Source organism: Tetrahymena thermophila (genome assembly GCF_000189635.1).
Source record: "Tetrahymena thermophila SB210 genomic scaffold scf_8254544, whole genome shotgun sequence".
NCBI lineage: Eukaryota > Ciliophora > Oligohymenophorea > Hymenostomatida > Tetrahymenidae > Tetrahymena > Tetrahymena thermophila.
The window spans coordinates 64,307-79,883 of NW_002476316.1; the positions used below are offsets into that span (position 1 = coordinate 64,307).

At 21.6% G+C, this 15,577-nt stretch overlaps 7 protein-coding genes across 7 annotated transcripts; 4 read left to right on the forward strand and 3 right to left on the reverse strand. All coding sequences in view use genetic code 6, as the record gives it.

Moving 5' to 3' along the window:
- Positions 1-1,392: 1,392 nt before the first annotated feature.
- On the forward strand, positions 1,393-3,181 carry TTHERM_01099160 (IBR domain protein; the record flags this gene model as incomplete). The annotated part of the gene is made up of 6 exons (XM_001030332.2): positions 1,393-1,943; positions 2,004-2,328; positions 2,398-2,550; positions 2,602-2,859; positions 2,919-3,003; positions 3,063-3,181. Exons 1-6 carry the CDS (start codon positions 1,492-1,494, stop codon positions 3,179-3,181), a joined length of 1,392 nt encoding a protein of 463 aa, XP_001030332.2. The 5' UTR covers positions 1,393-1,491.
- A 425-nt stretch (positions 3,182-3,606) lies between these two features.
- On the forward strand, positions 3,607-4,389 carry TTHERM_01099170 (outer membrane protein; the record flags this gene model as incomplete). The annotated part of the gene is made up of 1 exon (XM_001030333.1): positions 3,607-4,389. One exon carries the CDS (start codon positions 3,607-3,609, stop codon positions 4,387-4,389), a length of 783 nt encoding a protein of 260 aa, XP_001030333.1.
- A 376-nt stretch (positions 4,390-4,765) lies between these two features.
- On the forward strand, positions 4,766-5,545 carry TTHERM_01099180 (hypothetical protein; the record flags this gene model as incomplete). Its single annotated transcript, XM_001030334.3, has 1 exon — positions 4,766-5,545. One exon carries the CDS (start codon positions 4,766-4,768, stop codon positions 5,543-5,545), a length of 780 nt encoding a protein of 259 aa, XP_001030334.1.
- Positions 5,546-6,339: 794 nt separating this feature from the next.
- TTHERM_01099190 (hypothetical protein) lies at positions 6,340-8,777 on the reverse strand (the record flags this gene model as incomplete). The annotated part of the gene is made up of 6 exons (XM_001030335.2): positions 6,340-6,780; positions 6,835-7,610; positions 7,759-8,077; positions 8,129-8,392; positions 8,462-8,577; positions 8,654-8,777. The coding sequence occupies 6 exons, from the start codon at positions 8,775-8,777 to the stop codon at positions 6,340-6,342; spliced, it is 2,040 nt and encodes a 679-aa protein (XP_001030335.2).
- A 654-nt stretch (positions 8,778-9,431) lies between these two features.
- On the reverse strand, positions 9,432-10,109 carry TTHERM_01099200 (pirin-like protein; the record flags this gene model as incomplete). Its single annotated transcript, XM_001030336.3, has 1 exon — positions 9,432-10,109. The coding sequence occupies one exon, from the start codon at positions 10,107-10,109 to the stop codon at positions 9,432-9,434; it is 678 nt and encodes a 225-aa protein (XP_001030336.1).
- A 1,290-nt stretch (positions 10,110-11,399) lies between these two features.
- Positions 11,400-12,732, reverse strand: TTHERM_01099210 (ciliary basal body-associated B9 protein; the record flags this gene model as incomplete). Its single annotated transcript, XM_001030337.3, has 5 exons — positions 11,400-11,471; positions 11,521-11,732; positions 11,815-11,870; positions 11,926-11,993; positions 12,070-12,732. The coding sequence occupies 5 exons, from the start codon at positions 12,730-12,732 to the stop codon at positions 11,400-11,402; spliced, it is 1,071 nt and encodes a 356-aa protein (XP_001030337.3).
- Positions 12,733-12,835: 103 nt separating this feature from the next.
- TTHERM_01099220 (hypothetical protein) lies at positions 12,836-14,991 on the forward strand (the record flags this gene model as incomplete). The annotated part of the gene is made up of 2 exons (XM_001030338.3): positions 12,836-13,889; positions 13,946-14,991. The coding sequence occupies 2 exons, from the start codon at positions 12,836-12,838 to the stop codon at positions 14,989-14,991; spliced, it is 2,100 nt and encodes a 699-aa protein (XP_001030338.1).
- Positions 14,992-15,577: the final 586 nt, after the last annotated feature.

Genomic DNA, 15,577 nt, shown 5'->3' on the forward strand with positions numbered 1-15,577 from the left:
ATATAAATTATGATGATTGAAAAACTAAAAAATTAGACTTTTAAATCAAATATAATTAATATTTTGTCATCATAAATTATAAGTGTAATGATGGTATCTATTTTTTATATTCATAAATTAAGACGTAATTCAATCTAAAATAGCAACATTAATTTTTTATTTAAATAATCGATATCAACCAAAAGTTATTCAATTTATCAAAAAAGGGGAAACTTTAATTTTTACAATCGATCAATTCTATAAATTTACTAAAAAATAAATAGTTAGATAGGAAAATCTTTTAGATATTTTAACTTTAATTGGATAATTATCACTATTCTATCAATATTCATTTTTTTTAATTGGTTTTTATTTAACTTACTTTTAAAATGGCTAAAATATAAAAAATTGCTTTTGAATGGTACCTGCTGAAAATTAAAAAAGCTTGGATTCTTTTGTAAAAAAAGGCTAATTAATTACATTTAATATTTTTAAATAAATTATATTTTTTACATAAAATAGATTTAAATATTTTGGTAGAATATGAAAGATAATTTACAATATTTGATAGATAATTTATTGCTTGAAATAGTTGTGAATATAAATTTTAAAGTAATTACTTAAAATTATCCTATTTATGGATCTTTTTAAAGATTTGTTTATTTTGGAATAATTTTATAATACTTTTTTTCAATTAATTTTTTCTAATATTTTGAATAAAATTAAAACTTTTAAATTAATTATTTACTATATTAAAATTATTTATAAATTGTTCTTTTTATTTTAAATTTGACAAATTTTTAAGTAAAATAAGTTAGTAAAGGAATTTAAATTTATTTCATTTTTTAAAAAACTGAGATAATTAATTAGTATTAATTTACTTGATTCATAAAAAAGTTTTTAATTAAATGAATTTAATAAAAAAAGTATTTTAATTTAAATAAGGTAAATAAAAAAAGTATTTTAAATTAAATTAATTAACTTAAAAATTATTTTATCAATTAAACAATTTTAATAAAATTAATATAAAGGATAGGAAATAATGAGAATAATTCAAATCAGCCATAAAACAAAAAAAAGTTAAAAATAATAATTTAGAAACTCAAATTAAATGGACAATATTTTCTTATACAATCTATCTAATCTTCAAACCGCGAAAATATTATTTAGTTATTTATTTATTTTATTTTAAGGACACATTCAAAAGGTAAAATAATTATTAATTATTTTAATTTATTTAAAGATTATTTAAAATTAATTTAAATAGCTTTTTTTTAATTTAGAGATAACATTACTTTGATAAAATAAAATAATTAATTAATTATTTTAGTAATTAGTTTGATAACTACTTGTTACATTTAACGAGTATTAAAAGATATTTTGATATTAAATTCTGGTCATTTGTATTTATTCATAATATTAAGCAAAAAAAATTAAATTGCAAATTGTTAAAAATTAAAGTATTATTGCTTGCATCTACTACAAGTTTGTTTGAGAAAAAAATATAGGAAAATGAGTAATAAAAATATGATTTAATCTATGGTTAGCAATTTATAGGAGTTCAGTGATACTATGACAAAATCAGGTATCAACTGTTTTTAAGCGTTTGTTATAGGTTTCATATGTGGGTTAGATTCAGATACAGAAAATATTTAATAGCATATAGAAATGATTAAATAAGTATGCTAAAATAATAATTTAGAATATGAAGAAGATTAACAAATGAATGATAGAAGATAAAAATCTGATAAAAAATTAGAAAATAGTAAAAATAATGAAGAATATATAGATGCCACTCCACCTTTGAATGATATCAATTTAAATTAGCATACCGATGAATAGGATAATTAAGATCAATAAAAAGGAAACAAATCTAGCAAAGGTAATTTTTACCTTTAAGGTTAAGGGAAAAAAAGCAAGCCAGATTAGAGATAGTCTGATTGTAATGATTCAAATGGAATTAAGTAAATAATTTATAATATACGTTTTGTCTATCAATTTTACTTTAAATTTTGTTAAAAAAGCAAAAATGATCCAAATAAATCTTAAAAAGAAAGCAATAGCCGTACTGACTATGATAATGAAGTTGATGATTAAAATAGCGATTTTGATGTCCAATAATATATGAAGTAATTTTAAAATTACGATGAGGATGAACAAAAAACTTTAGAATTAATTCGCTAGCTTTAGTAAGAAGAGGAATAGGATTAAAATATGAAAAATAATGAAGATGACGATATCGAATGTCCTATTTGTATGTGCGAACTATATACTGAAAGTGTTTTAGCTCTAGAAAATTGTGATCATGTTTTTCATAAGGAATGTTTAATTGAATATTTAAAAAATAAAGTAATTTCTTTTTTGTTATTATGAGCTTCTTTTCAATTTTAATATATACATTGAATTTTTTTCCATAAGATTTAAGATAGAAAAGCTCAGATACTCTGTCCTGATGAAAAGTGTAAAACAGAAATCTTGGTTGATGATTTCAAACAATTATTAGGAAAAGAGGTTTATGAAAATTATATATAATACTCTTTGTAATCTTATGTAGATGAACACGGTGATGAAGTAAAAATCTTTAACACATTTAAAATAAAAGTTAGATATATTTTTTCATAGATGTCTTGGTGTCCTACACCTGATTGTAAATATGTGTTTGCCTATGATGAAAATGAAGATGATGGTTTTTTCAAGTGTCTTATGTGTAAAAAAGAATATTGTCTAAAATGTCGTGTTGTCTTTCATAAAGGGATGAGTTGCAAAGAATATGAAATTACCAACAAAAAAGATGAAAATGATGCTAAATTCGAAAAATTTGTTAAAGGCAAGAAATTTAAACAGTGTATAAAATGCAAATTTTGGGTTGAGAAGAATTAAGTAAATAAACTAGTCAATTTTTTATAAAATTTAAAATAATTATGTCTAACTATGAATAGGGTTGTGACCATATGACCTGCAGATGTAAATATGAATTTTGCTATAAATGTGGTGGTAAATATAGAGAATGTGAATGCGTAGAAAGTAAATAGTTTCACTAACAACATTATTTAATTTCAATTTTAATATATTCATTATAAAAGAATTTAAATAGCAATAAGAAAGATTGTAATAAAGAAGATTAGCAAGGTAGTAGCAAAAAGCATAAAAAAAACCAAGAGCAGCTTCTAGAGGTGCAAGAGGTAGAAGAGGATAAAAATGAAGCTCTATAATTTATAAAAGATATTTATTTTAAAATAATTTAAATAATTAAAACATTTAGTAGTCATTATTTTTTTTAAATTACTATATCAAAAAAAAAAATCTTGTCTAAAATTATCTATTTATTCTTCAATCATTTGCCTTTATTTTTATATTATATATTAACAATAAATAATACTTAAAACAGATAATAGAATATGAGCATCGGTATCCTCATATAATATTATATTATTTTATTAAAAGCTAAGTTATTTTATTGGTTAAAAATTATCAAATTATTATTTTTAATTGAAAATAAAAAAATTTTTTGATTATGAAGATACTGTTTATCGTTTTTTAGACTTTATTTGAATTAGAAATCAAATTGTTATTTAGCTTAGATATAATTAATTCAAAAACCAAAGATTAATCAAAAAAAATACAAAAATGAGATCTTTTTTCTTTATTACTTTGTATATTCTTTTTTTGAGTGGACTTTCACTAGGTAACTAGAAGTGTCATCAGTCTGACGCTATTTAGTTACATTATTTACCTGAACCTTTTAGAGTTACTGGTAAAGCAACCGGAATATTACAATCTGAGCAGGTTTCAATTGGACTCACTGTAGAAACATTAGATAAGGAAGCAGCAGAGTCTTTAAATAGAAATTCTTAAATAATTAATAATGCAATCACAGCTTTTAAAACTCTTGGTCTTTCTGATAATGAGTTTTCTACTAATGGTCTATCTGTCTATCCAAGCTATAGATCTGAGTACAATAAAGATACATAATAATATCATTCAGTGTTTGAAGGCTATAAAGTTAGAAACAGTATTACAATAAACACAAAATAAATAAATCTTGCTGGCAAGATTATTGACAATGCTGTTTAAAATGGAGTAACTAATATTGACTATATAGAATACAACCCATTAAGTCATAACATTACTAAATTGAGAGAAAAACTACTTGCAGAAGCAGTGAGAAATGCTAGAAAATAAGCAAAAATTGTTCTAGATGAGTTACAATATGAGATAGTTTCAATAAAAAACATCTAGATAGTTGACTACCACCAATACCAACCACCTTTTCACCCTCAGCCTAGACCTATGCCTTCTCCTTAACCAGATAGTTATGCTGAAACTAAGGTATTCAGCTCAGTTAATAAATAAGAAGTGTAAGTTGAAGTCTTCTTTATCATCAAGAAATTAGAATAGGATGACGATTGAAATAGTTTATTTTAAAAATAAAAATACTTTTTAGTGTATTATTACATCAAATCTATAGTAAGTTAGTATAAATTAAAATAAAATAATATATTTCTATGCTTGCTAACTACATTATATAGAATAAACTTAGAACAAAAAAAATGAAGTGATGATATAGAGTTTTTATGTAAATTTTATAATTATAATATTTCTGATAATAAGTCATATTATGTATTTTATATAATTAATCTGATCTTCATCTGATTTAAATATTAGAATTATATTAATAAATTATAAAAAGATATTTTTAAATTATGATCAAAATTTCTAGCATTTTATAAATCAATAAATCTTTAGAAAAATAATAATAATCAGAAATAATAAAGTAAAGAAATAAATGAAACAAATTCTCATCCTGTTCATTTTTTTAAATTTTTTGCTACTAACAAAATCTAACTTACGCAGTGATTATAATTGCGATGAAAGTTCTGAATAAATTAAACTCCGCCTTTTACCTGAACCATTTAAAGTAGTAGGTAAAGCAGTAGGTACGTTAAGATCTGAATAAGTTGTTATTGGGCTTTCGATAGAAACTTTATAATCAATAGCTTCAGACTCATTAAATAAAAACTCAGAAATATTAAATAATTCAATAAACTCTTTGAAATAGCTTGGACTTAATGAAAGTGAATTTTCTACTGCTGGAATACAAATTTACCCAAGCTATCTATAAATCTTTAATAATTCTACTTAAACGTATAGTTAAGAATTAGAAGGATATAAAGTAAGAAACAGCTTGATCATTTCTACTTAAAAACTATAATTAGCAGGCAAGATTATAGATGCCACTATCTAGAACGGTGTAACTAATATTGATTACGTTCGTTATGAAGCTTTAGATCAAAATATTGTTAATTTAAGAGAAAAATTGCTTGCAGAAGCTGTAAAGAATGCTTAAAAACAAGCAAATATTGTTTTAGATGAATTAAACTATAAAATTGTATCAGTTAAGGAGATTTAGCTTTTGGATTTCTAAAGACGTAATTATGAATACTAACCAAGTCCTAGAAATGCTAAAGTCCAAACGCTTACCTTTGAGCCTTAAAATAATCAAGAAGTTTAAGTAGAAGTTTCTTACATAATTGAGAGGAAAAGAAGGACAGATGAAACTTTTTGAATTAACATAAAAATTGAAAAATTATCAAAAATTATTAAAAAAAGCCAATATTCTAAAATGTTTGGATGATTTAATTTAAAATGTTGTCAGCTATAAATCATACAAATAGTTAAAGTAGATTTTTAAAAATTATATTTAATTATAGTGAATTAAAGTGAATAAATATAGTATTATTTGTTTTAAATATTATATAAATATGCTAAATTTGTAATAAAATATATCAATCTTTAAAATTTTTATTATCATATAAACAATTAAGCAAGACAGACTATTTTATTATTATTTTTTCAGATTTAATATAATTATCAAAACTATAAAACCTTTTTAACTTGCATAATTTTTTTATAAATATAAAATATTATAACAAAACTTAATATAATCACTTAAATTTTTTAAATTTTTAGACAAATTAGTGCCAACAAATTTATCAAAAAAATAATTATTTAAAGTTTAAAATTTGACTAAAATCAAAAATAAAATTTTTTTTAATCTCTAAAAATGTTCACAAAGAATTATAAAAACTATCTATATTTTATTTAACAATTTTAATTAAATAGAATAATAATTTATTTGAGATTTTTTAAGGTATAAATTTTATTAAAGCCTTTTAAGTATTACTATATTAATTCAAATGATTTTAATTTAGAATTAAACTTTTTTGATATATTTAATAAAAATGGTCAACATATTTTTTATAAAAAATAAATTTTTTAATTGATATAATTTTATAAATTCTTTTAATATTTTAATTATTATTTAATAAACTTATGTCAAAAAAATAGAGATTAGTTTTTTCAATAGGCTATATTAAATATTTCATATTCTAATAAGTCAAAAGAAATCACTTCTATCATTTTTAGATCTACATCATCTGCAAATTCAGGTTCATAACTATTTGATCCTAAAAATAGAGTAGTAAGGAGAGGTAATTCATCATAGCGAGTATAATCCAAACTGACATAAGCAGTTGGCTTATTTTATGAATCCCTTCTCACTGTAATTTATGGATTTCCACCGTTATATATCTTTGATGAAATAATTTTTTTATCACAGCTATTTATAAATGTTGATGATTGTATTCTTTCTACTAGATCCTCAACTCTACCCCACATGTATGTAATTGTGTGAGGAATATTTCTTAAGTTAACAAATTTATCTAGTTTATATAGATCACATTTTGCCCAGTCACCATTGTTTATAAAAACTCCACTCCAAGCTGAGCCGTTAGCGCTTACCTTTTTCACAAAAATCAATTATTAATAAATTCAATTAAAAATAAATTAAGTTACCTAAATGAAGTATAAATTTCCATTGTAATTTTCAATCTTTAAGGATGAGTTAGAACCAAAATTTTAAGGAGATTAAGGTTGTAAAATTACAGATTTTTGAGATTTCAATTCAATAGTATGGTAGAAAAATGATATCTCATTTACATTATTTGATGGATTAACTGATTCATAAGTGTAGATTTATATTACTTTTCCTTCATAGAAAATACTTGAGACATAATTAAAACCTTATGGTTAAACATTATTCACTTATTACTCAATTTCTAAAAGAGTCTAACCGTTATCAACACTAACGATTTTCACTTTAAGTAATGAACTTGAGGTAAGGTAAGAAATTGAAACATAAGGATCCTTTTCATTAATTAATAAAATGTCACTACAGATATAGGTGCTTTCTAGTTTTGAAATGGTCTTAACTAGTTTTAATTATTTATTTTATTATATATTATAAACGCTTATTTATTAATCTGTTTCAACTTGTAAATATGATCCCTTTGAAGATAATTTAGTTATAGCTTAGTCAAATTATATTGAGTCGATACTTTTGTCAAAAGAAACATTATCGTAAATGCTAATTTCATAAATATTTGTAATTTCATTTTTTTTACTCAAAAATGTTATTCCATGTTAATTATTGTATTCTATTAAACTACTACTTTAATTTTAGAAACGATATTTAGGAGGAACGTATGTAGAATCAGAAGTAGTATTAGTTCTTTGTAAGAAAGTAGCATAATTTTCACTGTTTAAATTAGATGTTATCTTGAATCTTTATACTAAATAAGAAATAATTTAATGTTAATTAAAATAAATAATTGAGTATTTCATTGATTATATATTTATTATAAATGATAAATTGGTGAAATTAATGATGTCATTTAAAACTTATTTCAAAAATTAATTAATTAATTAATATCAAACTACCTGGATCTTTAATTCCTAATTTAAGGCATCTCTGACTCCAGAATTAGTCATAAACGTCATAAATTGAGTCTTAATAAGAAGGTTCCCAGAATTAGAAAGGAATAGAGTTATTTTTCATATAACTTGGGAAACCTGAGGAGCATACTTCAGGCAAGACAGTAGTTTCTTGGTTAAACTAAATAGTTCTTTCTCTTGGCCCGCTATAAGGACTTTACAATATTATATCTGATTAAGAAATAAATTGTTCTTTTTCAGTACAGTTTTGTTAGACGATACATTTATTATCAAAGTAATTGATTAACCAACCTGACCCAGTTACCTTTACATAAATTTTAACTTGATAAAATTTACAAATTGTAAATAATTTTACCATTCTCAAATTGAGATCATAGTCTTGTATAGCTTTTAAGAAACCATAGATGAAATCTATAGTCATTTAATCTTAGTCGTAGCTGTATTAAAAGTTAAAAGCAAAGTACTTTGTTTATTGATACTTTTTTGTTGTTGTATTTTTACTAAAAATAAAGGCGTATTTAGGATTTGATATCATAGATACCATGTCAGTAGTAGTGTTAAAGCTATAGTTAAAGACAGGTTGTTAACTACAGTCACCTCTTAATGCTAAACAGCAAGTCTAATAAATATTGATAAATATTGAATTTATGTCCACTCAAAAATTAAATAATTTAAATTTTGTATATACTTTCATGCCAAATCCTCCATAATAACCGCATTACTAATAGTTTTTATTCCAAGTAGAGTGATTTTCGCAGCTTTCTTATGTAGCTACAGACACATCAAATTTGAAATTATTTACACCTTTACTCATTTAAAAGTAAGTCAATAATAGTATAAAAAAATAAAGCTTAAGTTAGCAATAGAACTTAGAGTATACCTTTTATAAGTTCTTATAAAGTGAGGTCTAGATCATTCATACTATGAGCTTAATATGGTAGTTCCAGTTTGTTGTATGCTGAAGTTACAGCTAATATAAGAAAAAGCAAAAAAATTTACTTCATAATTACTTTTACTTGAGTAATCAAATAATGTCACTTCTTTTATTATTACTATATATATATTGTTTTGATAATTAAAAGAACTGCAATTATGCTAAAACTTTTCTTTTGTTAACAAACAATCTTATTTTTATTGGTGGAGTTTGAAGTAATGAAGATTCTGAATTGCATTTATATTCAAAGCGATGCATCATAATTTAATTTATTAAATCATATAAATATGAATGATATTAATAAATTGTTATGGCATTGAGTAATTTAATTTCTTTATTTTTTTAAATTTCTTTTATTAATTTAAAGTATATGCTGAAATGTGTCATTTACATCAACAAATACATAATTATCATCAAATATTAAAAATATATAAATTCATTATTTATATTTATAGAAACTTCAAATAAAGTAGAATTTAATTTAAAATTATTTTTTCTTTAAAAAGTAAAAATTTTTTTGCTATTCTTGAAATATAATTTTAACAATTTGTTTTTAAGTGAATTAAAAATAAGAAAACTATCAATCAATATTCTTTTGAATGTTAAGGAAATCTGAGATAAAAATACTAATTATTCTACCAAAATTAAAAAAGATAAAAAAACAATGCTGATTTAAAAATTTATAATTAATTAATTAAGCATGCTTGATTTTTATTATTTTAGATCAAATTGCTTTTAATATTAATAAAGTTATGCAGCTTTCTGTAGATTTTAAATTATAGGAAGCACAGACTTCAGTAAAGGCATCACGATCATTGAGTTTAACAGTTTCATTAATGATAGCAGGGCCATTTAAATTTAAAATAAATATATTTTTCAAAGATTCATTCTAAATTGTAATAGTGTTGTTTTTATCAAGATGACAAATGCTCAATTCAATATTATCATTTTAAATAACAGTTTATAATGTATTTAGCTACTTTCTAACAACATCAAACTAGTAGGTAGCTTATTCACCTTCCTCTTTTTAGAAAACTTAATCATTTTAGATCCAAAATTCAAATATTTCTCCTTGTATATTTTAATCAACATTTTATATTCCATGCTTTATTTCATTAGGTCCGGTTCTTAAAAGATGACATTGACCTCTTTCGATTGGTACTCTTTCTTTTACTGAAGAATTATGTCTAAGACTACCATTCATAACAAGAGTAACAATATCAAAGTTTTTGTGCAAAATATTTTTTCCAAATTCTTCTTATGGATTCAATTAATATTCATTGACAGCTTTAATTCTACCTACTCCCATTTTTCTGGGATTATAATACTCTCCAAAAGTAAAGTAACAAAATCCTTTAGCCCAATTGTGTTCAAATTTATATCTTCTATCAGCTCTTTCCATTTTATATGTATGCTTGCTTATGTATCTATCAATCTATATAGCTATTGACTATTTAGTTTTGAGTGTGTATTTTTTTTAACCTAATATATAATAAATTTTATTAAAATTTGTTATTTTAGAAAGATGCTTTGTTAATTTATTAATTAATTGTAGGCATTCATAAATATTGATAAATTTAATTCGTTTAAAATATCTTAAATTAATAGCAAATTTTTTCAGAATACCTTCTAGAAGATAAAGCTTATGACTCTTTTAGTTATTAATAATAATTCTTTTTCATTAGAAATATTATACACTAGTTAGATATCCTCAGAAATTATGTTTTTTCTAAATAATAAATTCTTCTCCTATCAAATGTTCTAAAGTTATAAATTCATTCATAACTAATTTAAAATTTTTTCGATTTCAAAAATATTTTTTTCATGTTATATTTGTGGTAATCATTAATAAAATTAAAAAAAATCATATATATTAACTGATTAAAATTATATTTGAGAAATTTAAAAAATTATTTTTAAATAATTATTAGAATAAATACTTTAAATAAAAAGAAAAAATAAAAATAAATACTTTTGCAAACAAATAAATGAATTAAAATATATTTAATTATTATTAAGTTTTTTAATTTGATCCATTTTTTCTTAAATTTTAAACTGTTCAGATTGTTTCCAAAATAAAAATAAATTGAATTTAAAATAGTAATATGAATGAAATATTAAAATTATGAAACAAAAACAATCAAAAATATTTAAAATAAAAATAAATATTACTTAATTTTCTTTATTCAAGTTATTTTTTAAAATTTTAAGAGTTAAGAATATTAAGAATGTAATATAATATAAAATAATAATTAGAGTGTTCTATTTAACATAGTTAAATAAAACAATTAAAATGATTTAAAACAAAAATAAAATAATTAAATTTCTTTATTTAAGCATTTTGTAAACATTTAAAAAAATATATGATGTGAGAAAAAAATTATAATCTCAATTTTAATTTGAATAAAACATTTAATTTTGCTCAATTAAAAAATTAATATCATTTAAAGTAAATATAAATGTAATTAAAATAATTATATTTCTAGAAACATTATTTGAAATTTTTTAAGAAATCATAATGCTAAGAAAGTAATAATTATTATTAAATAAACATTTGAGGATATTTGAAATGCAAAATGTATTTAATAATATATAAACACAAATTTAAATTGATAGATTTTAAATTAATTTTCTTTCATTATAATACTTTAAAATTAATTAGTTTTAATATAAATTTATTCTATAAATTTTCTCAAAAATTTGGATTTTTTAAAGAGTTTTCTTAGCCTGTAACATCCACAACTTAGAAGTTTCTTAGCATAACCTATCAAATTAATTATTTTTTAGTTTTTTATCTTAAAAAATTATTTTACTTCTAATTCGAATATAACTTTTCCATTTGAAACTCCTAGCATTTCATGGCGCTTATCACTGTATTTTGTTAAATCTAAATTTGCAAGTCTTGGCTAAGTTCCTAAATAGAATTAGAAATTTTAATAAGACCAATCACCAATAGGAGACCAAGTATCAACTTCTAATCTATGAAAACCATCTTGCCTTGGGAAATTTACAACACCGTAAGAGACTAAGTTTTTTTTTAGTTTAGTTTTTTGAATTATAACTTTCGCAATAAAATTGCTATTTAAAATTTTAAATTAAAAAGTTACTGATATCTATTTTATTTGTATCATCAAGTCTCCAAATCTTTAGAATACCTTTGGGCCTAAGTATAAAAAATTTAGATTGAAAATGTGGTGCTAATTATATAAAATATTTACCATCCATTAATACTGCCTACTTTAAATTCTAAATCTAAAGGGTGACTCCATATAAACATTTAATTTTCCTGTCATTTTTAAAATAAATAATTACATTAAATGATTTTTGTATTTCAAATGATTGAAATAGTTGAAATATTTTACTTCTGCATATGCAGTTTATGTTTATATACTTTTAAAATCGTTTTATGAATTTTCATTTCTTTATTAAGCACCTCTAATCATATTCCACTATGGGCCTACATCTAGCACTAATTCGCAAAACAATCCTTCATCACTAGAAAAATTAATACCACCTACTATTTACCCAATAAAAAATGCTTATGCTATGCAATCTCCCTTGGCCTTAAGTTTAGTGCTTATTTCTTTATTAAATTATAGCTAATAGTTATCCATAGGTCTTTGATTTGGAAAATTGTAGTTGTTATAGCCGCTCATTTCTATTTTTTATGCCAATTTTTTAATGTCTAAATATTTTTAAAATATATATATCTAACTTTAAATTAAAAAATATACTTTTATGATTTTGCGAATAAAAATTTGAAAATAACTAAGAAAAATTGCAATTGACAAGTTGTTACTTTAAAAAAATAGAATATCCAACCAAATAATTAATATTTTTTTTATTTTGATTTAAGATATAACTATATGCAAAATTTAAATAAATATCTTTAATATTTATATGCTAAATTTTAAATATGAAATTGATAAAATTTTTAAAAATAAATAAGAAAAATTAAAAATAGCCCAAATAAGTATTAAAAATATTATTTTTTTGTTTTTAGGGAATTATAAGAGGGTATTCATAATCATTATTAAGTTTAAATTTGTTAATTATGGAGAAAAATTATAAATAATATTAAAAAATTTGTATTGCAAAAATAAAGATAATAATTATCATAAAAAATAAATGAAAGCTGTTTTTTGCTTGACTCATAACTAATAGGCTGACTTCCTATGTTTAAATAGAGAGTGTAAATCAAAAAAAATAGTATGCTCTACTTGCACATAAGAATATAAAGAAACAATAAATTGTCTAGAGTTACATAAAGAAGATGTCTTGATCATGTCAGATTTATAAGAGCTAAAATTTAGCTAAACATATGATTCAATAAGAGCATAATTTTTGAAAGAGGATGAATACTTATTTAGATAAATGGCCATCTTGAATAAGTTTAAATTTGAACATTTAGGTAGAGACTTTTACTATTTTTTGATAGAGTAATCATAGAAAGGGTTAAAATCAAAATAAGATAAATTAAACATATAAAATTTTGATGAATTAGTAGGATATAATGCTTCTTAAATTAAGTTTAGGAAAATAATAGAAGACTTCACAATAAAAATGGAGTAAAAAATTATATAAATTTAAGAAAATCAATTAGATAGTTAACAAATTTTAGATTTAGAAATGACAACTATAAATAGTTTAGCTGATGAAATATAATAATTCACAAATGATTTAGTTAATTGTCAGGTTATATTTGAAAGTATCACTAGTTACTAAGAAACTTACTCCGATTCCGAGATAGAAAATTTATTTAAAAAGCTCAAAAAAATTATCTAAGATTTTGTTGATAAAAAATTAAAAAAAAAGAACAAGAAAAAAAAATTTCCTCAAGATGAAATTTATAAATTTGAATCAAAAGTTTTATAAAACGAATAAGAAGTTGTAGACATTGTTGATGATTTTTAAGTCATAAATGTTAAATAAGAAAATTTACTTAATTTATATTCAGCAAACCAAAAGACTTTAGAATCCATTTCTCTCAAATAAATATAACCTGAAACTGAAGTTACAAACTAAATAGAAGAAAAATCAGATGTCATTATGAATGAAGATAGCAATTATATTTTTAATTCAAAAACTAAGCAGGATAGTAATATTATACCTTTGAGCTCCACAGGAAGTATAGCAGAAATAGACGATTTAAAGATTTCAAACGAAAATTTAGATGATTATAGTAAATATTTTTTATTATATTTTATATTTATTGATTATTTTAAAATAAAAATTTAGAATGTAAATATGTCAAGCTGCTGAACAGCATTTAACTTAAGTCCAAAAATAAAGTTTATAGATTAAAATTATCACCTAATTAAAAGTAGCTTTCTGTAACTTGTGGAGGATGGAATAACTCTTCTGGGGATTGTCTTTTGTATGACTTGGATTTTTACTAAAGTGATTTATAGTTGAAAAAAATAATAAATTATAGCTAAATTAAATTTGTTGATTCAGCTTTTTCACCATGTGGAAAGTTTCTCTTTTTAACTGCTAGTAGTAGGGTGTTTGTCTATAAAACTGAATATTAAATATCTGGTAAAAACATAGATAAAAAACCTGTTTTGAAGATATCTACAATATATGAAGTGAGAGCTGTTGAAGTTTAGACTAAAGTAGATTAGGGAGATGAAAATTAAAAAGAAAATGAATTAATAGCAGCTATAGGAGGCCATTCTTATTTTGAGTTGATTACTGTTAAATTAAATTCAAATGATAATTAGTACTCTTATAATAGCGATTTTATAGCAGTGGTCTAGGGTTAAGTTGAAAACATTAAATTTTGTTTTAATTCCTAATTTATAGCTTTTTCAGTTTATGAAACTTAACAAATATCCCTTTTTGATATAAAATAAAAGCAAATATGCTATATTTCACAACCATTAGGATTTTTTATTTGGAATATGTAAATAGATCCAAATTATGGGTTTATAGCTATTTCTGGAGAACATTCTTAGATACAATTTTTTTCATTAGATTAACAAAATTATTCACTAAGTATGCTTTCAAGCATTGAAACTTAGTTTTCAGGAATAATAACAGCATTTGATTTTTTTAAAAATTATGTATTTATTTCATGCTCTGATAATTCTCTTAAGATATTTAAATAAAAAAACAAATTATAATCAAATGAAATTTATTATGAAAAAATCTATTCAAGTTCACCTTTACTACACAAAATGCCTACTTTAGTATTTTGCCCTGTCTATAAGTAAATTATTACTGGCTGCAAAAATGGAAAGCTTTTAAGATGGCAATTTACAGAAGACTTTGAAGAAGATTGATTAGATTAAAATTAATTTACTCAAAAACATTATTTAATCTTTAAAATTAAAATTTTAAAAATTAGAAAATTTTGTTTAATTTGTAAAGACTTTAAAAAGCTATTTATTTTATAATATTTATGTGTTTTGTATAAAATAATTTAGTCACATATAAATTTATTTTTTTATTATTGGGAAATACAGTAAAAATTATCAAAGTTTTTAATATTTATGAAAGAAATTAATCAAAAATAATTTAAATACATCTTTGATAAATTATTTATTTAAAACTCTATTTAAATTTTTTACAATTTAGATAGTTAGGATGATCTCATAATATACAATCTTTATTATATTATTTCAAATTTTATCTTCATAAATAATCCATAAAACATCAACTTAATTTTAGCCATTTTTATCTATTAAAAATCATTCTATTGTTAAAACATTTTAGATATTTTTTAGAATTTTATTTTTAGTCTAAAAAAATAAATTTTTATCTTATTTTTTACACTTTTGGTGAAGAACTAGCTATTGATATATATATTAATTTCTAACATTTTTATTCTTTATATATAATAAATACACTTAAAATAAATTCTAATGT